This window comes from Papaver somniferum, unplaced genomic scaffold (genome assembly GCF_003573695.1).
Source record: "Papaver somniferum cultivar HN1 unplaced genomic scaffold, ASM357369v1 unplaced-scaffold_16, whole genome shotgun sequence".
NCBI lineage: Eukaryota > Viridiplantae > Streptophyta > Magnoliopsida > Ranunculales > Papaveraceae > Papaver > Papaver somniferum.
In genome coordinates, this window is record NW_020625486.1 from 1,652,924 (window position 1) to 1,676,269 (window position 23,346).

General features: G+C 36.6%; 1 protein-coding gene, 2 non-coding genes and 1 pseudogene across 3 annotated transcripts; all 4 read right to left on the minus strand.

Moving 5' to 3' along the window:
* Positions 1-3,408: 3,408 nt before the first annotated feature.
* LOC113337403 lies at positions 3,409-5,523 on the minus strand. The gene is made up of 3 exons (XM_026583085.1): positions 5,299-5,523; positions 3,635-4,815; positions 3,409-3,466 (listed from the first exon to the last, which is right to left on the minus strand). Exons 1-3 carry the CDS (start codon positions 5,521-5,523, stop codon positions 3,409-3,411), a joined length of 1,464 nt encoding a protein of 487 aa, XP_026438870.1.
* A 7,177-nt stretch (positions 5,524-12,700) lies between these two features.
* On the minus strand, positions 12,701-12,782 carry LOC113337479. Its single transcript, XR_003354277.1, has one exon. It is a non-coding gene; the product is annotated as a small nucleolar RNA snoR77Y (small nucleolar RNA).
* On the minus strand, positions 12,783-22,809 carry LOC113337404 (annotated as a pseudogene).
* LOC113337480 lies at positions 12,835-12,981 on the minus strand. Its single transcript, XR_003354278.1, has one exon. It is a non-coding gene; the product is annotated as a small nucleolar RNA snoR2/U65 (small nucleolar RNA).
* Positions 22,810-23,346: the final 537 nt, after the last annotated feature.

Genomic DNA, 23,346 nt, shown 5'->3' on the forward strand with positions numbered 1-23,346 from the left:
TATAAGTTGCGTTGGGGCAGAGAAGAAATTTTGTGTCCTTTCACAATTTGTTCATCTGCTAGCAAGGCGGAGAAGAAAGGGTTTCTCAAGCTTAGGCAAATACCAGCAGTTGTATGTTGATCTATTTGAAGGAAAGAAGAGAACCGCTCATAATTTCAGTATTTTGCTTAAAACCGAAGAAAAACAAGAAGATGAAAGAACAACAGAAACCCAATTGAAAACTGCATTTGCCAACTCCAGTTTTAAGCAAAATGGCAGCCGAAATCAACTACTTTCTTCATTGTTGTTAGTTCTTGATGAGATTAAAAACGCCTAAAATTGTCCCCGTTTTACTCATGAATCATTTAAGAAAACAAACTATATATCGAAAAATTCCACATCATTATGGATCACAACATCAAAACCCCAACCCTAGACAACTTGACAAGGAGGCATCTAGTTTGCAACCAACAAGAAGAGACCACCAACCATATTCTACTTCATTGCAGTTATGTGTACCCCAAATGAGAGACACCAATTCATATGGAATCACTTACCTCAACAATCTGGTGAGCTTTGCTATACCAGTGGGGTTTGCTTGGCAAGGAGTTTGGGGGCCTGTTTTTTGAGGATTTAGTTTGGTGTTGGAAAGATGCATTTTAGGGATACGAATTTTTAAACCTTGGTGTATGTCTTTGAGAGTTTTCTAGTCATTGCAACTATGAAACTCTCTGCTCTAGCGTCTTTATGTAGTGCAATTAATTCCTTTGTGCCTCCTCGGCACCTAATTAATCTATCCTAACCATTTCTCAAAAAAAAAGAAAAAAAATTTCCAAATCCCACCGTTTTGTCAAGTAGTTTATGCGATCCGGTAACTCTCGTTTGCATCTCTATGCTTCCCCAAAATCTTGGCAATTAAAATCTAGAAAAAAAATCGACGGTCTCAAAATGCAAATCCTCGTCCGTTGAATCAGACAAAAAAAAATAAGGGGATTTTAATAAAGTGCCACACTTTTAATTTCATGTTTAAGAAAGTGCCACTGTTTTTTCAAAATTAATAAAATGCCATTCATTTGACTTTTCCGTCCAGGTTTTTTCAAAAAAACGGTTGACGACCGTTAATGCGCACCTGGCTGTTAATCTACCATGTTAAAAGACAATTAAACCCCCAAAATAGTCTTATTAGGACCGAGTTGTGATAGTGACTCAGTTTTACAACCGAGTTGTGATGGCGACTCAGTTTTGAATCATCACTCAATTCACTGCTGCTGTTTATCTTCTTGCCCAAAAATTTTATAAAAAAAACCAACAAATTGTAGTAATTCAATTGATCAAACCCACTGGAATCACCGAGCTAGAATAAACAGATTCGGGTCTTGTTGCTCGCTGCAAATAGTTGGAGAGTTGAAGTTGGTGAAGAAAGAGAACTTGCTTGGGAATTCCGTCAAACACATTCCAAGCGTATTTGTGGTGATGAAAGGGTGTCAACTGCTACTGTTTCTATCAATCAACAAATAATCCTAATGAATAAAGGTGATACAGACAGAAAAATAAAAATCCATACAAAGAACTAATAAGGAATGGTTCATGAGATTGTTGCGCAAAAACCAAACATATACTATAGTTTTGAACTGATCATTTCTTACGGAGTAAATGGGGATGAGAAAATGGGAAACACAATCAGGCACCTAAGCATTCACGTTTGTACCCATAAATCAAAATCTGGTTGTAACAATAATTACCAATTGACAAATACCATTCATGTTAGCAAATAGCCAATGAAAGCTTATCATGACCACCAACGATCACCTAACCCTGGGTTTTCTTGCTTTCGATTTAAGAACCCTAACAGTAATCACCAAATCCATCAATCAAATTGAAACAACAATAGAAATCTTAATTAAACCTAATCACAAAATTTGTCTCCTTAATTCATCACTATATCAAATTTCCCCTCTTAGTACTCCCAATCTTCTAAACTCGTTCATGGAGAACCTATACGGGCAGCAGCACCAGAAGAGAGGAAGAGAGGCAGGCTGTTTTTTTTTTCTTTTTTGTTTACCGGTGATAAAGATGGTGAACCCGTGATTAGTATAATAGGGTTTTCAAGGGTAAATATGTAACTCGTGACAGATTTTTTTGACCGAGTCAACGAAAAAGACCAAGTGTATGGGCCCTGGCGGGAACGCTAACAGTTGTGGCATTTAATTAATATTGAAAAAACCGTGGCACTTTATTAAACCGGATAATGAAAGTGTGGCATTTTCTTAAAATTCCCAAAAAATAATAATCAACGATCACAATTGTAACCCTAAATCTCTCAGCCTTTATAAGAAGAAGTTTTCTCCCAAATCACTGGTTCCTCAATGTAAAACAAAGAAAAAAACTCTCAGCAGATCTACTTCATCATCCCTGCAAATCCATGGAATATTATATAAAATCATCATCAACATCCTCAATGTTTTAGCATAATGATTTCTCCTCCCAAAAAAATGATATGAGTTTATCCTAGCGAAGTGAAGTTCTTTATCTGATTCTCAGTGCAAGAAGCATCCAGCATGGACTTGCAGAGATATTTATCAGAGAGAACTGAATTTCTTTGATCTTTTTGCCACTACATTGGAAGAAATGAACAAGGAGATAAACAAGAACTTGTTGATGTAGATCTGAAGGATCACGAGAAGAACAATGTAATTGTGTTTTCTAATCTAGTTTGTATTTTCTCATATACAATGTAATTGTGTTTTCTAATCTAGTCTCTAATCCATTGGTCACAATTTGCAATGTTGATGTGAATGTGATTTTGTTTCATTGTAGTGAGCTGAATATATATTTGCAGAGATCTTACTTTTGGTATTTAAGTTTTTAGGATTCATTCATATTTGAACATAGAAAGATCAGTTCGGAGCTTACATTTCAATTGTCGAGATTTTGTTTTTCTTTTTTGATGAGAGAGAAAAAAATTCTTTGTACACCTTATTTGCTACTACAAATAGTACAATTTTTATTTGATACTACCATTCCATACATATTTATTTTGGTGCTTGATAGAACCTTGGATCAAAATGTTGTTCTCCTTATATGTTGAAGCTATTTACACAGATGTTTCCCCGATTTAGTTTTGTTTCCAAAATCATTCCCTATTTACTTTTTTTTTTTGATTTAAAAGGTTGATGTATTAAAAAGAAAATGTAATAAGGCTGTAAGCACCCATTTTAGATATTACATCTTATCTCATATCAATAATCACTTTCCAGTGAGTGATTAGTTCTCTAAAAAAAATATACTTGAACATGTTATGCTTTCCTCCCCATACATATATCAAATGTTTAATCTCGATTATTGTTTCTCTCTCTGACTTGGGCCTTTTATGCGCCATTACTCGTCTATTTTTCTTGTTCCAAATTGCCCAGCATACTGCAAATATAATCAGTGGCCAGAGTTTGCGACCTCTGTTCCTTCCTCTCCTATATTTCCATGCTTGTAGCTGCAATGACAATGAACCAGCTTGAACCTATTTTACGTTGTATCCTCCAAGGAAATAATTCCATATAGCATGAGAGTAATTGCAATGTAAAAGAATATGATCTACTGTTTCTGGTACTTGGTTGCACAAAGCACATGTAAGATTTTGTATTTGACAAACCCTTCTTACCAAGTTATCAGTTGTAGGAATTGAATTCTGAGCTGCTGTCCAGACAAAGAACTGTACTTTTGGAGGCACTGCTTGAATCCAGATACATGATGTGGAACTGTAGGATGTGTTGATGGAATTTGTTCCATCATCCAATTGTAACAAATTTTTGCATTAAAACCTCCAGTCGCTGTGCACACTAGATCGTCTTCTTCTTCATCATTAAGTGTTGGGGGAGTACCTAAAAATGCAAACAATGCCAGCATTTCTGGAATTTCTTGTTGAGTCAGATTTCTTCTAAGTTTCAAATTCCAAGCATTATTGTGTATCATGTCTTTGACAGTGCCATTTTTGCTTGTTGAGAGGTTGTAAATGTTTGGATATTGAAGCTTCAGAGATTGAGTTCCTGTCCAGCAATCCCACCAAAACATAATTGTATCTCCTTTGTTGATCTGTGTTATAGGGAGCTGCTCCACTATCTGTTTTTGTTTTTGTATATTCTTCCACATTCCTCTGCCCTGGGATTTATTTGAATCTTTCACCCATAGAGCTTTGCTCTGAGTCTGCATCTTTTCTTGTATTATTCTTCTCCATAATTGTTTCTTTTCTTTTGCAAATCTCCATGACCACTTGTCCATCAATGCTTTATTGGTGAGTTTTAGATTTCTAATAACCAAACCACCAAGATTCTTTGGTCTGCAAGCTCTTTCCCAAGCAACCCAATTTATTCTTTTTCTCTCTGTTGTTGCACCCCACGGAAATCTTCTTATTATTTGATTGAGCTTTTGTTCTACCATAACAGGCATCTGAAAGATTGACATGTAATATATGGGAAGGCTTGAAAGTGTTGTTTTGATGAGCAATAATCTTCCTGCTTTGGTAAAAAATTTTCTCTTCCATGGTGCTAACTTCTTTTGGAATTTTTCAATCACTACATCCCAAATTGCAGCATTTCTAGTTTGAGCTCCAACTGACATTCCAAGATACTTGAGAGGGAGCTTCTCTATCTTGCAGTTTAGTATTACTGCAATGGCTTCAATTTTGGCATCTGCTCCTATACTTATCACCGAGCTTTTATTGAAATTCACCTTCAATCCAGTGATAGCTTCAAAGATTTGTAAAATCATAACCAGATTTTCAGCTTCATCTTCATTAGCATTTAAGAATACTAGAGTATCATCAGCGTACTGCGGGTGAGAAATCTGAACTGAATTTATTGAGAAACCAGAGATCATATTGAGCTAGACTGCATTATTCATCAATTTTGTAAAAATTTCTGCCACTAGTATAAAGAGAAAGGGAGAGAGTGGGTCTCCCTGTCAGATCCCTTTTTGTGGTTTAAACCTTGCAGTTGAGCTTCCATTAACTAGGATTGAATGTTGTGCAGAAGATACACACCACATCATCCAATTAATCCACTTCTCTCCAAAGCCTGAGCATTTTAGCACATTACTTATAGTTTTCCAACTCACATTGTTGAATGCTTTTTGAATATCTAACTTGCATAGGATTCCTGGTTGTTTTTATTTGAATCTGGAATCAATCAACTCCCCTGCAATTAAAATTCCATCCAAAATTTGTTTATCTGCAATGAAACCCCCTTGATTTTATGAAATTAGTTTTGGTATAATCTTCTTGAATCTCTGAGCTAGCACCTTTGATATGACTTTGTATATACTACTTACCAGGCTTATTGGCCTGAAGTCTTGAGGAGTGCCTACTTGCTCTTTCTTTGGAATTAGACTTATGAAGGACACATTTGTTCTCCAATCTAGCTTCTGTTCCTTCTCAAATTCTTTTATTACTGCCATAACATCTTCTTTTATCATCTCCCAAGCTACTTTATAAAATTCCATATTGTACCCATATGGGCCAGGTGATTTGTTGTTCTTAAAATGTTTGATTACCATCTAGACTTCATCAACTGTTATTTCTTTCTCTATTTCCACTTTCTCCTCTTCAGTGATTTTTTGTGAAAAACTCTTCATTCATTTGTGGCCTTGTTTGATGCTTGTCCTGAAATAAGCTGGAGAAATAGTTTGAGATTTCCTCTTTGATATCATCGTGACTAAAATTATCTTCTCCATTAATCACCAATTTCTGTATTGTATTCCTTCTTCTTCTCCCATTAGCTAGAGTATGAAAGTACTTTGTGTTTGCATCTCCTTCTTTAAAATCTTGAGTTTTTGCTCTAGCCAACCATTTCCTTGCATTATCTAAATTGATCTGTTTTAAATTTGCTCTCCATTCAGCTCTTTCACTAAACTGATGTTCTGACAATGCTGTGGTTTCCTCCATTATAGTATAAGCATCTATTTTCTTTGTCAGCTCTTCTTCTTTTTTTTTTTGCTACTTGACCATATGTCTCTCTATGGTATTTTCAATTGTATCCAGTATTTGGATAGTCTTCTCGGATACTCTTTCCACTGTCTTGTTTCTCTCTTCTACCGAAGATATATTCCTTGCTACTATCTCCGTATAAAGAGCCCTGGATTTATCTTCATCACCTCCAAAGTTTGCACCAATATTTGTTGTTGCTTCCATTATTAAATCCACCATGTTGTGAATTCCATTGATTCTCTCAATGTCATAGTTTAATTCTTAATCTGCACACCGATGAATTCCTTTCTGCCCTATTCCGATCAACCCCCCAATTTTTTCTCCGATAAGATCAAAATTCTTTTTGGACCACATCTGTACTGGGAGTCCTTTGATTCTAATCCAGTGTTGAGCTAAAAAAAAATGATCTAGAATCTATAGTGACATCCTCATTAATCCATCTCTTGATTTCATTGGTTTCCAACAACTACCCCATTCAGCATCATTATTCGGTTGAAAGCACGGCATTGAATCATTGGTTTCCTTCCCTTTTGGAATATACAACGCCTTATTATGAGCTCTGTTAACATCTGTTCTGTCAATCTTAGTGAACTCTCCTCTTGAATTCTGAAGTTTCTCAATGAGTCTATTGGACCATTTATTCCGATTTGACTTTGGCTGTAAAAATTTCTCCCATAACTTTGCTAATCCATAATCCAATCTGTTTTGAGAAGATGATTTTGAAGTTTAATCCTCTTGGTCCTCTTTCAATCATCTTGAAACCTGATTGATTACCTAAAGTTTGAGATGAGAATCCAAAAGTTTTTGATTCTATCTGACTGAGATTTTCAGAAATTTCCTCTCTGACACTCTCTCTCCTCATTTTTTTGCCTGATGTAGTTCACTCGCTGATCATTCCCTATTTACGTGAGAGTATAGAGGTAACAACATTTTATGTTGTAAATATATTACTTCTGTATCTTCAAGCTGTTAACATCTGAATTGATATCTTTGCTGAATTTGTTCCATCAGAATTTGCGCTCTGCCTTCAGTTGTTACATGTTCCCCTCTTTGCTACAGTGTACTCCTTTTCTGCAGTCCTTAATTTGAAGCTGCAGCTAGCTCATCTATAAGTACACATGCTTCTTGCTGTTACATTCTTTTCACTTCTGTTCATTTAGCAAATCATAACTTTTCAACAAGGTACAGTAACACTTATTGTTCTACATTATTTATCAATAGGCTTAATGGAATACAATTACCAGTCTGAAATGGAGTATGCACAAACTAACAAGTAACCAGCTTAGTTATTACATCCTCATTTCAGCATGACAAAAATGATTGAAAACATAACACTTTTTCGCTATTTATAAAGCAATGCTCTCTAGCATTGGGATCATAAGCGGGTACAAGGACAAGCATTACTGCTATTTATACACACACACTCGTGGTCCTATATTAAGACATAACAACTTAATGGCTGGCTAACGTGCCGGGAACTCACAATAAGAAGGAACCTAATGACTTTTACTCAGAGCTAATGGTAATTCAAAATGAACGGCCGTCCATCAAAGATAAGTTGGTCAGTCTCAACATGCTCATCATCCGTTAGATCATAACCCTAAAGCTGTCCGCGCCTTTATAAGAAAAAGCAGTTCTCCTCCCCAGTCCCCACCCACTAACTAGTTCCTCAAGTAAATCCCCGAACCCTAAAAAACAACAGCCACAGATCTCTGCTACAAATCCATGGGAGAGTTTCTAAAGGCATCATAAACAACCTCAGCATAATGATTTCTCCTCTCAAGGGAAGTAGAACCCAACATTGACCGGGGCTAAAGGATATATGATAATGTTCCAAGATGAGATCCAGCGAAATTTATCAAATATTTGGTGGATCTTTTTACACTACTTCGAAGGAAAATATAAACCTTTCAGCTTGCTGATCTAGATTTGAAGGATCAGGAGGAGCCGATGATGATGATGGCATCTGCATTTTCTTCTCATATTGATTTTTCCATCTAAAATTGTGAAGAAAATATCTCATGTACAATGTTATTGTTTTCTGATGTTATTGTTGAATCATCTAATATGCTGTTTCATTTCGTGGATTCCGATGGATCTTGCTGCCTAACATTTTACATGCTAATGAACCCAAAATTTAGATTATCCAACAGCTTTTCTTGTCAAGAGGCTAATCCTCTCATCTTACAAGGACCATCAAAAGTTTTAAGTTTTAAAGATCTTGTGGTGAATTATGCGTTTAAATAAGCCTAAACCAGCACTTCTGGTACCAAATACTCACGTTCTTACTCGTGAATCATTTGAGAAAGTAAACTACAACTAAGAAAATCCACGCTAATTGTTGTTCATCATCATATCAAAATCCCCAAGCCTACTCTTTTGTCAAGTGGTTTATGGGATCCAACAGCTCAAGTGGGCATCCAAAATCTTTAATGTGCACAAGAAATGAAGAGACCAACCAAAAAGACGACTCTCAAAGAAATTGCTACCCTATCTCAGATGAGCATCCTTCACATGAGCCCCCTACATGTTGTGCAGTACCATCACCATATTTCGTAACGTAAATCATACACTCCTACCCTGCCAAAAAACAGCCAATTATTACCAATCTCTTACTCCTTTTTCTTCGGCATCATTCTTTGATTCTTTCAATTCCTTGGCCTGTTATACCCCGCTGACCACACACCGAATCCAAGTCAAACGTAGAAATAAGAAACACAGTGTTGTATGCTACTAATGCAGCAAATGTTGTCTGAAAAGGTAACCAGAAATACGGTGATTGGAGTAAAAAAGAGAATGTGAGGATATCAAGTGCTCTAGAATTTTGCAGAGAATAATAAAAACACGGTAAGATTGTGGTAATGTCTATTTTTTGAGGTTTTTTGGGTACACTAGGGGGAGGGATTCTGACAGGAACTGATCTTTATATTGTCAGCTGTAGTTCTTGTTTAAGTAAACATGCTTCTAAACTGGTGGATAATCCTACCACTTCTCGTTCGATGTTTTAATTTTTGGATTTGCTTCACGTCTTGCTTTTCTGTAACTATGTTCTGTTCACCTCAGCATGCAATCCTTCCTTGCTCTTTTGAACTTAAGATTCGTTGCAGCTGATTCTCTTCGCAAGGATCATGTTTTCCCCATATGTAATCCCATTTCACACCGATTTAAGTTGCAAAACCAACCGTCCCACGAATAAAATCATGCTTTCTGTTACTATGTCCTAGACGCAGAATTCAGATTGTGCACACCTGTGTTCGAACTAATGAAAATAGTCAGTGTCTGGTAAGGCCCTTTTCTGATTACTCATGAATGATGGGGGTGGTGCTTCTGCTCGTCTAATGAAAACCAAGGTCTATTCATCGACTTCCCAATCGAAAAACATGGTCAGAAAATTAAACAGATTTCTCTGCTTCGATGGATGCAGTAGATTGAACATAGTTGAATATACTCGGATAATGGTTTAAAGAAACAACCTCCACGCTTATCGAACCCACAGTCATATGCGTCTATGAAAGATATGTTGGTCAAACAAATACGGGCAGTCTCAACATACAAATCATCCGTTAGATCATAAGATCGACGATCAATGTAAAACCCTAAGTAACGGGAGTTTTTTAAACCTTATAAGAAAGTTCTCATTCCCTGTTGGCAGTTCTTCCCTGTAGAAGTCTGATGAGTGTATCTGCACCTCCAATTGACAAATATATGTAATCATATTCTGTAAGAATGAGGTTTTAGTTTCTTACTCTAGTTTGTAATCTTAAATGTGATTGTGATTGTGATTTTGTTTTGTTGACCAAATGACTTTGTGAAGTTGTTCCTGTCATGTAAAAATTCTAAGAACTGGACCTATTTCTTACAATTTTGTTATTAAGATTGTGCCATTTAATCGTCCCAGTAGAGAATGGATCGAGAGTGCAGAATAATTGTTAGTTCTTGACAGTAGCACTTCAACAAAAGTTTGTGAGGCAAAGAAACTGGTTTTACTATGACCATCACTACTGTTTGTGTAATCTTCTTTTTAAGTTTGTATATAATCACACCCATATACTCCAATAAAGCATCCCCCTGCAGCTACCATTACTGCAGTCCAACAATAATACAATACAAACTAACCAATAATACCACGGGTTGTCTCCAATGACCCAGGAAAGTTCCCCCTTAGAATAAGGGCTCGTGGTTTTTTTAGCCCCTGTTCACAAGGGGAACAGCGTGCAGACAGGGTATTCCAGACTGACCGAGGACGTGTCCGACGGGTTGTCCCGTAGGAGACAAGTCCTGGGATCCCAATATGGAAAATGGACGAGTAAAAATTATTATGGGTGAAATGGACACCAAAAAAATAGCAAGGATGAAACTGGATTCATCCTGCCTTAAACTTAAAAAATAGTAAGGATGAAACTGGATGCATCCTGATATAAATTAAAAATAAGAAAAAATATTTAAAAATGGATAGGATAAAACTGTTTACATCCTGACTATTTTTACATTTTTGTCCATTTAAACAGTATCAAAATCTAAATATACTTTTCACCCACGAATTGTTGATTTTGGTCTTTTTAACCAATTTTGTGATCCCAATACAAGGTCAGTTTAAAGTTTTCCTTCCGCAAATTAATAACCCAAAACTCTATTGATCAAACCAAAACACCATAAAATATTGAAAACTAAAAAAACACATACGAAAGAGACTAATAGTAATGAAATGCATTAAAAAAAAGTGAGAAATCAAAGAGATTCAAGTATATGTTGCCCCACTAGAGCCCCCTCTCTTTTGAAATCAGAGAGATTCAAGTATATGTTGCCCCACTAGAGCCCCCTCTCTTTTGAAATCACAGCCAAGAATCAGAAACATGGAATACTATTTCAGGAGTTCAGAATTGAATTTTCCACCATCAAAGAAAAAAGGCTAGACTTACCATGAATGGGAGCCACACACCTAAAAGGGTGTGACTTGGAGATGAGATCCACGGACCCAAAAACACGCCACGCTAATGCTAGAATGGGACTCCCCACCCCAGGATTAGCAGAGAGGTCTTTGGTACCAAAGTCCAACCCCTGGATAACGAGGGACAGCAGGTAAGTCTAACACTGCTCCCATTTTGGGGTATCTGATTTTATAAGATCTCAAACTACAAGTATCCAGAGAAACAGTATAGATAAACCAACTTAAAGACCAGGCATGGTTCCTTTGTGAAATCATTAGTTTTCGACAATGCCAGATCACTAAGATTGTATCTCTCCATTATCTGATTAGAGACTGGAAAGTATATTCACACAAAAATGTTTTGGTTCTCTTAAGTTATTCTATTTCCCTTAAAAATAAGAATAACAGCCATAAGATGTAAAAGGCCAATATAAACCATCTTAGAGTAATAGAGTTATCCTTCAAACCAGTTTATATTAGTCAGTTCCATGATAAGCTTATATCAATCAATGTTTTCATTCCCCTGAAAGATGCAACAACATAACACCATAATACAAAAAGTAAGCACACATACTTTACTAACAGAGAGAAATAATATTCAATGCCAGCCCAATTGCTAAAAAAGACGAAGGCACCAATATAAGGGATATAGGGCACACATGAGAAACAAAGTCTGAGCTAATCCAAGACCACAACATGAATGATGATTATTCAAGAGCAAAAACGCTTGGCAAAGCATTCTCATTTAGTCATCTTCCAACACGAAGTTGATACCAAGAGAACATATTTGCTTTATAGATGACAGGTAACAAGACCAAAATGTTATAACATCGGAAGTCTAAGAACAAAGTTTACATACTTACGGAGTAGTATCAACACAAAAACGGTGGCAGTAGATGAAAAAATACAAAAAATGGTGCGGTCAGTAGGAAGGAATGTGGCTACCCGAGCTTCCAAACATGACATCAAGGCATCATGAACAAAAGACCACGGGTGCCACCCATTTGACTTGGAACACTTAAGAACAAACCCATGGTCAGCTTAGCGACAATCTCAGGGGTTATCCCAAATGACCCAATTGATCAGGGTTTGATCACACGAGACAAATCCCGGGACACACCCAAGGTAAAGCTAGCATTTTGGTAATGGAAAAACTAAACCAAAACATACAAAGAAGAACGTAATGGTATGCATTCAAAAAATGTGAGATGGAGTTAGTAGACAAATCGGGACTCTGTGGATACCGCATCCCTACGGTTGTCTGGCCACTACAATTGAAACTAATCTCAACTGGTATTCAATTTCTGCATGATAGGCATACGCAAGTGCAGGAATACATAGCCTTTGCACTCAATAAACCCAAAAGATGCAAAATTTACTAAACACTGTAGGTTCGTATCAACAGTAATTTAAACTCAGTCGCGGTGGAAAAATAAGATTATATATTCAAATAAAGCTAATGATACACATCAAGTAATCAACATACACAAAAGACAGCTATAAAAGCAACGAAACATGATAAGTTACGTTAACTTGAATAGAATATCTGTCTCATGGCCAGTCCCAAGAGGTAATGGCCACAACACAGCTCCCCAAGGCGATGGAATATGAGACCGTTCAAACAGCGGTGGAACTCCGTAGAGGACCAACAACGTCAACAGAACTTGATTTTCGACGTTTACCATGAATTTTACGAACACGGGAATTTGTTCGCTTCGACGAGTTAGGAGGCTTTCAGCCAGAAAACCATCCCCGTCAAAAATAACATGTACAGATTGACCAAATCAAAAACAATAACTTCATAACTTCAGATGTCTTTTAGAATGCCTCAGAAAAACAGCCAAAGGTTAACATCAAAGAAATCAGACGGTCATTCCAAACAAGTTTGATCCTCACAGGCAATCCATATATCCAAACAACTAATTCAATACTAATTAATTTTAAGAAATTCAGAGGATGTAATCGCACAAAACGGCTCTGTAAATGAATGGTAAATCAGTATACAGATTCCTATCAAGATGCGAAAAATGGAATTTATATAGGTCCAATCATAGCATTGATGGTCATTGTCTTTTTGACTACCATCAACGTGGGTCAGACCAAATTTTACACAAAACCAAAAAACAAAAAAACCTGCAATATTTGATTAGAAACACATAGCCTCAGATTCCCTTTCCAAATCATACACACGGCAAAAGAAACGAATACAACCACCATCACCAGTACTAATCCCGCGAGTTGTCCCTCAAGAGACAGGCCCTTGGTAGGTAAGTCTCCATTTGCAAATTAATAGCCCAAAACTCTTACCCATTAGAAAATTATAATTAAAACAAAAAGAAATTATATAAAAGCAGGCTAAAAGTTAATCAAAATGACTTTGGTATCCTAAATGTGAGATAAATGCAATATTTTAGCAACAAAATTTAGCAGAATCTCTATAGTAAACGCATATAGATATTCAAAGGCTCATATCAAGTGTAATTTTGACTCAATCACAGTGGGGAAATCAAATCAATCTGAAATCCATAAAAAAGAGAAGAATAGATATTCAAGAGATACCTGATGCTAAGGAATCATAGATTTACATACATGATTGCTAATTGGGGGTACCAATTTACATTGGGCAGTATACTACTATGATTCAAAAGATGGCACCTAATTCATATATTATCTTCATCTCTTAATCAAGAAATCAAAGAGATTGTGTCCCACTAGAGCCCTCTCTCTTTCTAATCACTGCCCAGAATCACAAGCATAACATAAATAAATAAAATAAAAATCAGAAAAATGTAAGAAAATCAATTTGAAAACGAGAAAATCTCTCCTTAAGATTGTCAGCCACCTAAATTGCATATAAATAACAGTTAGCCCATGATTAAAAACCATTACAACTCAGGTGAAAAACACTTACAGTTATCGATGACGCACAAGATATAGTTTTAAAGCTTTAAAACTTTAAAACTAAGATATAAAGGAAAGAGAAACATGGAATGATGTGTCACCTACAAGAAAAGTGGTTATCCTTTTCATATACCCGAATCTAATGCAGATGTTTTAAAGTTGGAACAAGTGGGTGTCATTAATTATTTGATGATCGTAAGACCCAACTCAAAAGGGAGACTACTTCTTCAGCACAACCACGTAAACATCTAATTTCCAGTAATTAAGGGAGTGAATTGTAAGAATTAAATATTCAATACCTAGGAAAATCAAAAACAGACATAACAATTACCTTGTTTTCCCATTCGAAGTTTCGAACTCAGCCCACATAGTTCTAAATGCAACATCAGCACATGTAGCAGGAGAGATGTAATCCATAATGTCGATGTGTATTTCATTAAGTTTGATTGATCACCGTGACGTCAAGTACAATGTCGTAATGATGAACTGTAACATATGCTTCAGCATAAACAGGGTAACTAAATCCTATCAGCTGAAGAATGCGGTTTAGCTTGTTGGCGTCATCTCCATCTTTGGTGAATTCTTAGTAGAATGTTTAAGATCATCTTGGACCTCATCTTCCACCTCAAGCTGGCTCATACCCTGAAAATTATCCAGAAGTCATGAAAAGAACATTATGATGAAACTAAGAAGTCATAAATGAACTATTTGAAAAGCAAACAGATACTAAATAATATAATGCCTAGACATACATAAAGTTGGATGCGGAAAAATAACAAGGAAATAGTACTAGTTACTACAATCTCTGAGCATGTCTGAAGCATAAAAGACCTAACAAATTATTCTTCATCCTTGCAGCTTCGATAGCAATGGTGCTGGAACAACAAGTTACAAAACCCACATTAACAGTTAAACAAGATCAGCTTCTATGGCGTAAACGAACAACAGGAAGGTATCAGATCGATATATGTGCATATCGACCATAAGCATACCATCCAAAAATCTATTGTAGTACATCAGTGTGTCTAACACATCATAAGGCAATGAGTCATTCTAAATATGTGAACATGTTAACATATGTGTCTGCAGAAGCATCATGGGAATTGCTAATTTATGAGAGCATGTTATCTTATCTTACACTCAAATATGACATCAATAGCCACATTCATGCAGTAACATATATCTACGCTTCCAGAATAAAGATACACTTATAAGAGAAGCAAAACTGCGTTGGCTTACCTTCCTACTCTTCAAATGGTAGAAGTCAATAAGATCATCTGGTTGTGCATGAAAAATGTCTTAGCTTTAATCTCTTATGTTTCACAGAACTGCTTATCTGCAAGCATCTTGACGAAACTGTCACGGCATGACTGTAACCATATCTTTCGTTTCTCGTCTCCGGTATTGCAGAGCAATCTTATGCAAAGAACAATTCTATCATTTGCATCATTGTCAACTAGGTGAGGAAGGAAGGAGGACTGTCCAAGTTGCAGCATAGAAACCATGACTAACAAAGGTTGAGAAGATGCTTTGTTCACTTCGGGTTTAACCTCTTCCAATCTCAATATAAGCTTCGTCAGTATACAACCCATGACTGCTCCAAGGAAAAGTCACCAGTAAGAACTAAAGACCTCAAATTGCCAGGAGAAGCCAAGGATCCTTGAACAAGAGTAGGAGGAGATAAGGCAATTTCCGAGGCAGCACTCTGACTAGCATAGGTACCATCAGCAAGAATTGCGGGTCTCCTAGAAGATACACTGATGGAATTTACTTGCTGAGATGGTTTTGAAGTATCTGCTCCACCTCCTCCTTCATTCACTGTGAAAAAAGGCAGGTCCCCAAGACATTGCTTGATGGTAGCAAGCCCACTCTCAACTTCAGAAAATGAGCAGTACTCTCCAATGATCCAGAGGGGACAAGAACATACATGTGCTGCACGAATCCGGTAGAAAGTATCCAGGAGCCTAGTCATAATTGCGACCCTAAGTTTAGGGTTGGTCTCAATAATCTGGCGTAGAAAAACAACCACATCAAAAGCTGAAGCAACATTGCTATCACTCAAGCACTCCATCAATAAATGAACCACAGTGCTGGAGCAACTTCGGGGAATTTTATGGCACAAGAATGAATAGCTTGAACAAGCATTTGACGGTATTCTCCATTCTTCTCAAGCTCGGTGCTCTGAGTCTTCACAACTATCTTCTTCAGTGCTTGAACAACTTCATCAATGTTTCGAGGAGTTATCAGTTCAAGAGCAATGTCAATTGCTTCCTTCGAATATTGAGATTTGGGCTTGCAATTGCCCTAAGCACATCCGTGATCGTATCAACCATAATCTCCCTGTGAGAATTTTTGAGCTCATTTAATCGATCAAGCACAATAAGCTTAACACTGTTATCACTCTGAGATTGTAGAAGTTGACAGTAGGTGTTGTCAGCTGCCCTGACAGCCGTTGGTGCAAATGAAAGCGAAAAACAACCACATCAATAGCTGAAGCAGCATTGTTATCACCCAAGAAATCCATCAAGAAAATAATAATCTTAATATATAACAGCATTAGAAGGTGCATTTAGCAAGGAAATACTAATCTTAATGTATTTCCCCTTCTATCCACGATTAGTTCTGCAAACCTTTAGGATCAATTCCAATACAACCATCTGAAGAAACTCTCCCCATTCAGGAATGCTATTAACATGGGTACGAAGATAATTAATCTCACGTTCTTGAGCACAGGTGAACAACACAAGAAAGGCATTTCTTTTCGCAGAGGGATCTTGCTTAGATGAAAGAGCTTTCTCAATCATCTCAGGTGCATCAACAAGAAGCTGCTCAACTTGAGGAAGTTTATAAATCGACATAACTGCCAAAATTGCATTTCTTATGATAAAAGGATGACGATGTTCCAAGTTTGCCAATAGACGGGATCAAAGGCTCGATAATTTCAGTCACACTCAAACGACAAAAAAATCTAAGTGAAAATGTATTCATTTGGATGCTGAAGATTATTTCTTAAATTCTGACAAATCAAGATCATCTCAGGTAAAACTTTTCCTTTGAAATCGGTTTTATCTCTAGTTTCTGAATTGTATGATCTTCTGATGGTAAAACAAATAGTTATAAAGAGTTAAGGTAGTGTTTCACCATTTAGTACTAACATCACTGTTTTTTTCATCGGTTCAACCTTTGGAACAACATCGCTTCCTTCAAATGATTCTTTGATTTCATTAGCAAGCGCTGGTGTTCCCTTGTCGAAATAAATCAACGAACTACAAGATTTCTCCATCTACAAAATCAAGACATAAAAAATAAAATCCATACGCGAACAATGTTTGCTTCGACTAACAATCATCAAACCTAACAAAACACGAATCAACTTACTACAAAAAAAAATAAAAAATAATAATAATAATAATAATCTAGAAACTGAACAACCGGATCTGATCAAATTTATACAAAATTCACTAACACTTCTGAAAAATCTCTGTAAACTTCAGTATCAGCACTCAAAACCTAACAAAAAAATGTAATCAAATCGAGATCAAAACTGACGAAAACATACCTTGTAATTCGATTACCCTAAAAAAATTGAAATCCGTCGCGAATGTAATCCAGATCCACTGGCTTTCATATGAAACGCGCGATTAAAATAGAGGGGAATCTCAGAGCTGAGAATTTTGGGCGCCTGCGAGAGTATGGAGAGGTGAGGGAAAATGGGGAGTGTTCTCATGCCTAGTTAGTAAGTTCGCGAATCATTCGCGAATTTTTCCGTATCACGAATTTTATCGTCTTATTCGCGTACGTTTGCAACTCCGAAACCAAGTCGCGTATTATGTGGCATTCCCGGGTTATTCGCGAATCGTTCACGAATTTTACGTATCCCGAATGATACGTCCGCTTAATTCTCCATAAATTCTTTAGCTTTTACTTTTCAAAAACTCCACTTTTTGGGCTTTACTGCCTCCCGAGCATACACGACCGAATATTAGACGTGTTGTAATTTTTATGAAACAAAAACGACTGAAGAGATTTGAAGGTGAAGGTGAGAGAGATCTCAAACTCACAAGCATCTAAACCACCATACGACGTCCTCTTGGATAATTAATGTTTTATATATTATTAATATCATCATATTAAGTTTATTTTTTCTTTAAATAACTCACACATATGCATAAAAATTGGTCTATGACCTTATAAATACAAATTATTTGTTATATATAGATACCTTAATTTTCAGAGCCGAACTCACATTTATAAATTGAATTATACACGTACGTATGCCGTTCCGAATTACTGACGAATCACGTCCCGTTGACCTAATTTTGGACCGAACCTGGATTTTACAAAGCCGTATAATACTCGTACGTTTGCCATTCCGCACGTTTACCGAATCCCGAATTGCTAACTAGGTTCTCATGAGGTCTTGATACTGACAGTTACACAAGAAATTGTTCGTAAATTCGATGATTTTTATTTTCACACCCAATGCTTCTTTAATCGACACCATCTTTTCTCCTACACTTCGTTTACACTTGGGAGAAGTGAAAAGCCAAATGTTCATCAAAGTCGTGAAATCTTCATGGATTTTTCAGTTAACCATGTTGATTCAGATTTCTTTTTTTCTTTCATTAAATTCCCTTTGTTATTTGGGCTATTTTGCGTTTTCTCCCTTTCCAACATCGCTAATTAGCATTTCCTCCCCAAAAAGATTGAAATCAGTGAATCCTCCCCTCGTTAGTTTTTCCATCCACTACTCGGTTAGCTGAATCAGCGAAAACATACGCGTGACAAAATTACATACGTGTCATATAAAGTTACCAAAATACCCTCATTTATTTCCATAAATTATACCAAAGACATAATCTCATTCACAACGAGATCGGTTTTCATCGATTGATTTGTGAGCAACAGATACAGGAAAACCCAAAAGCTATTTCTATGAATTCTTGGATTTGATTGATGAGAAGATGTTGATTAAAAGGAAGGAAGATTCGACTTCTTCATAATTGTCTCTTCTAAAATCTATTTGAACGGTGTCAATAGCAACCCAAATCATATGATCCCTAATTAGGTTGAAGGAAAGAGAATTTTTCTTCCCCTTTTCTCTTAATCCAGCCCCATTTTTCTCTACTGCTGTATGAATCCAAGCTATTGTTGGTTATGACTCGGAGAATGGAGAGATTCAGACCAATTAATTTGAGAATCATTGAAGAAGACTAAGATTTAGAGATATAGAATCAATGAAGGATATGGGTTTTGAATCTAGTGATGTAGTCAAGAATCAGTGAAGAAGAATCGACGCTGCCATGAAAGGAATGGATGGGTTTGTCCTGAATTTGATGTTTCCGCAGTGCGTATGAGAAGAAGTTTCTGAAATTGGGAGAATTTTTTTTACAATTGAATCGATACCTGTATCTGCGTCTACATCTGTAGTATGGGTTTTCACCGATGGAGGCGGTAGTGCTTGATTTGAAGATGGTGCTGACAGGTTTTTGGGTTTTTCAATTTTCAAATTAGGATTCTTCAATTTTAAGGAAGAACATGATTTTGGTTTTTCTTAATGAAGTTTTTTTTCTGTTTTGTTTTGCATATTTGGGTTTTTCAATTTTATACCTTCCTTCAATCTCCAAAGACGATATTAATTGTTTCGACATTCTTTATACGCCGTTTAAAGAAGAAGAGAAAGCTAAACGAGGTGAAGGGAAAGGTAATGGCGTACTGGTGCCAGAGGAGGAGGAGAACATGTGGTGTGGTATTCTTAGAGGGTATTTTGGGAAGATCACGAAACAGGTGTACAATCTATGCCACGCGTGCATAATCTACGCCACGCGTGCACAAGTGTTGACTCAACTAATCGAGCAATGGATGAAAAAACTAACGAGGAGATGATTCACTAATTTCAATCTTTTTGGGGAGGAAACGCTAATTAGCGATGTTGGGTGGGGAGGAAACGCAAAATATTTAGCACCATTTTTAAAGGGGATACCAGTATTACTTGGGGGTGATACTACTCCATATAAGACAAACAAATATTAAGAGATTCTGACCGTCGGATCTCTCAGTTGATATCACCCTGCTAATAATGGTATCCCCTTTATAGATCATGTAACTTAGACGGTAGTTTCCTTCTTCTAATATGTTATCTCCAATCTTTTGTTACCATTTTATTTTTATTACTTAATAGAAAAAAGAGGTGTTTCTTATTACTTAATTCTATTTTTCGAGTTTAATTTTGTGCACACTCCTTTAAAGAGTGTGCACATAATAAAAAGACTTCATTAGTTGACTTAAATTTAAGAGTTATTTATTTAATAAAATTAAAAATATCGACTTTAAAATTGAACAATTAAAAAGAATATATATTGTATGATTCATATCTACTAATTACCTATAATATGGCGATTTTAAAATAGAAAAGTAATCATCCAAACTTTGTTTCGTCAAAGAATAAAATGTGATGATCGGTAGTTGATCATCACCATGGCGTATGTCATTTATTTCGATGATTAGTGGATCCTATTAATTAGCCTGTTGGTGCAAGTACTTATACCACCTACAAATCAGTATTGCAGAGAACCATAGCTCTTCTTCTTTTCTCAAAATATACTTTCATGTTAGTTACTTCATGTTGGGGAGGATTCGAAAGATCTGATTATATAATTTGCAATCACAAATTGATGATTGACACGATATATTAATCAAATGATGTTCATTATATTGTGATAAAAATATTAGCACTAGTTGAGATTTGCTTCTTCCTAAACAGAAAATGTGTTACGACATCAACACCATCTACTTTATATTTCCTTTTTAGTTTATCTTATTTAGCTTCCTTAATTAGTTTGGTTTTCCCTGATTAATTAAACTTCTTAAACTCGGCATCTTTATTGCTTGAGAACCAAGCTAAGTAGATTATAAATACGTAACTATGAGTTGTAGTATTTATCAATTAATATAACAAATTCAGTTTATTAAAGTTTTTTCTCAAAAAACTGGTGGCTAACCCCCAATTCAAAGGGTTTATCTGGTTCTATTCCTTGTGCTAAGATTATTCTCCATTGTTAAAGATCTAGAACCCTAAAATTAATAACAAAAGTAATTCCATGATTGTGTAAAGAAGATGAGATGCAAGAAATCCAATAACAAAATTCTAAAACTAATTATACATCTCAGTCATAATAACAAAAAGTATAAAAACTGGTCATTCGAAACTACCGAGACGCATTAATCTTGAGATTAATGATGTACTGATTTTCTTATATGGCCTGATGATGATCAACACGAAGGATGGATGATCAATCCAAACTGATAACAACTTTACCCTAATTCGGTAATTATTACTATTAAAGTTAATAACTAATTCATAGACCTTATTGTTGTAAAGAAGAAATTACAATTATTTTTTGGTTGGTAACCTAGCAACAAGTTGGCTCCAACTCCTCTTTGAATAGCAACGCCTAATCTATGAAAAATAAAACCACCCATGCCGTAACTAGCATCATTGCTAATTAGGAAATTCTTCAGGCGCTTGAAGAAAACCAAAGTATCTTCGCCAAGTTCTCCTAAAGTAGAGAAAGCTAGAACACCAAGGCCATACCCATGTGACGCACACTTGTCCAAATATTTTGTGCGTTTTCGTGAAACCGCACTAGAAATTGTTTTATATGGGACAAAAGAGCGAAAACCATCACCAGTAAATGGTGAGACACCTGTGACATCCATAAAAACATCTTTCCCATTATCCCAGTTAAGAACGAGGATATCTGCAGGTTTTAAATTTCTGTCATCATCCGTGCGAAGGCCAAGAGAAACCTCCTTACGAGCAGGCACACTAGCTTTGTAACAAATGTCAGCAATAACATCATGAACAACATCATGTCGAAACTTATATCCAACATCTTTAGCACATTGAAGCGCGTGATCTCCAAAGACGTCCATAGATTTGTTACAACTTGGGCATAAACTATTATCAACAAATAGAGGGATACCAAGACGATAGCAAAGCACAACTCGGAATTGTCTTGGTCCAAGAAACTGATTAAGCCCACTAATTGGTACAGCTAGCAAATAATCTTGTGCATGCTTTACTCTGTTGCACTGCCATAAGATGGAGTCTCTTACAGACATAGAAAATTGGTATGGGATTTGTTTCTTAACTGCATCGAAATAAGTGACTGCCAGGGAGTGCATGGAAGGGGGGGAAGTATTATCGATACAGCAGGTAGAAGGTAAACCACATACCTGGATGAAAGTCTGTAGAGCCAACTGATTGACTGGGCCTTTTTCCGTTGAGAATAAATTACCAAGGATCACCTTTTTACACCGAAGCAATCTGGCTCTGAGAAGCAAGATAACAGTAGGTACGGGTATCTTCCATGGTATAAATGCCAAGTACACCATCTTTGATAGGAAAGGTAGCTAATCTCTGTTGTAAAGGACCGAAACCTGCACCATCTCAAGTAATTAAGAGTCTGAAATACTAGCGTAACTAATCATCAAAAAGATCAGTGGATGGTTGTAGGGAAGCAGGATTGGTAGTTCGCATAGCAAAATATAATCTATACACACCAGTGCAATTGCAAAGTAATAGCATCTCGCTCTGAGGATCCGTGAGTTTTTTGATTGCATTCATAAGTTGAACAGTCTTGTGCACCCTGCTCAACATCATATCACTAATAAAGTCCAAATCCAAACTCACCGGACCACCCAAAAGTTTAACACCATTAGAAGGACTACCAATATCCGAAGGCAATACACCATCAACTTTGCTTCTAGGATCAACAGTAGGCCAAAAGACCTCTGTTTTCTTTGTATTGAGGTGTAACCCCCTGCTTGGTCCTTCTGTTTCTATTATGCTCAAGGCCTTAGCTACCTCAAGAGTATCGCCAACAATTGTACCATCATCAAGGTACCAATCATGCAAATCAAGTTTGCAACTAGAAGCAATTGTCTTCACCAAGGGGTGAAGTGTCAACGCAAATAGCAAGGGACCGAGAGGGTCACCTCGTTGGACACCAAGCGCCAAGGACATAACATATTGGTCATAATAGAGTTTAGACGGTCGAGAGTAACAAAATTATACCCAGCGAGAAATACCTGGACAATGGAGACGAACTTCTTTAATGAGCTGAGATCTGCTCACCATGTTGAAAGCATTAGAAAAGTCAACAAGCAACATTGATATTTTGTCTGAATGACCTTTCGCCTCCAGTAACCGATTTACAGCATGTAAAGTACCTTCTCCACCAACAGGTACACCAACTCCGAATTAGTAATCACCAAGATAAGAGGTCATGTCCTTCCCAACATATAATGTAGCCACTTTCGAGACTAGTCTACGCCAGACCGTGCCAACCGCAATGGGCCTAATACCACCCCTAGGATTAAGAAACAGTGTCAAAGGTGAACTAGCAATGTATTCGCCTAAAGCCACAGGGCATTTTCCAGCCAACCAAAGGTTGACAACACCAGAAATTGAAGAGATTAAGTCATCTGCTACAGCCGCGACAGCTCCACTCAACACATCAACTAAATGCTGCGCGCGTAAACCATCACGGCTACATGATGT

Coding starts and splice junctions, on each gene's coding strand:
- LOC113337403 (XM_026583085.1), bottom strand. CDS start 5,523: ATGGTAATCAAACATTTTAAGAACAACAAATCACCTGGCCCATATGGG. Junction 4,816..5,298: donor ACTTCAGGCCAATAAGCCTG/GTAAGTAGTATA, acceptor AATTCAGTTCAG/ATTTCTCACCCGCAGTACGC. Junction 3,467..3,634: donor TTCCTACAACTGATAACTTG/GTAAGAAGGGTT, acceptor TTGTCATTGCAG/CTACAAGCATGGAAATATAG.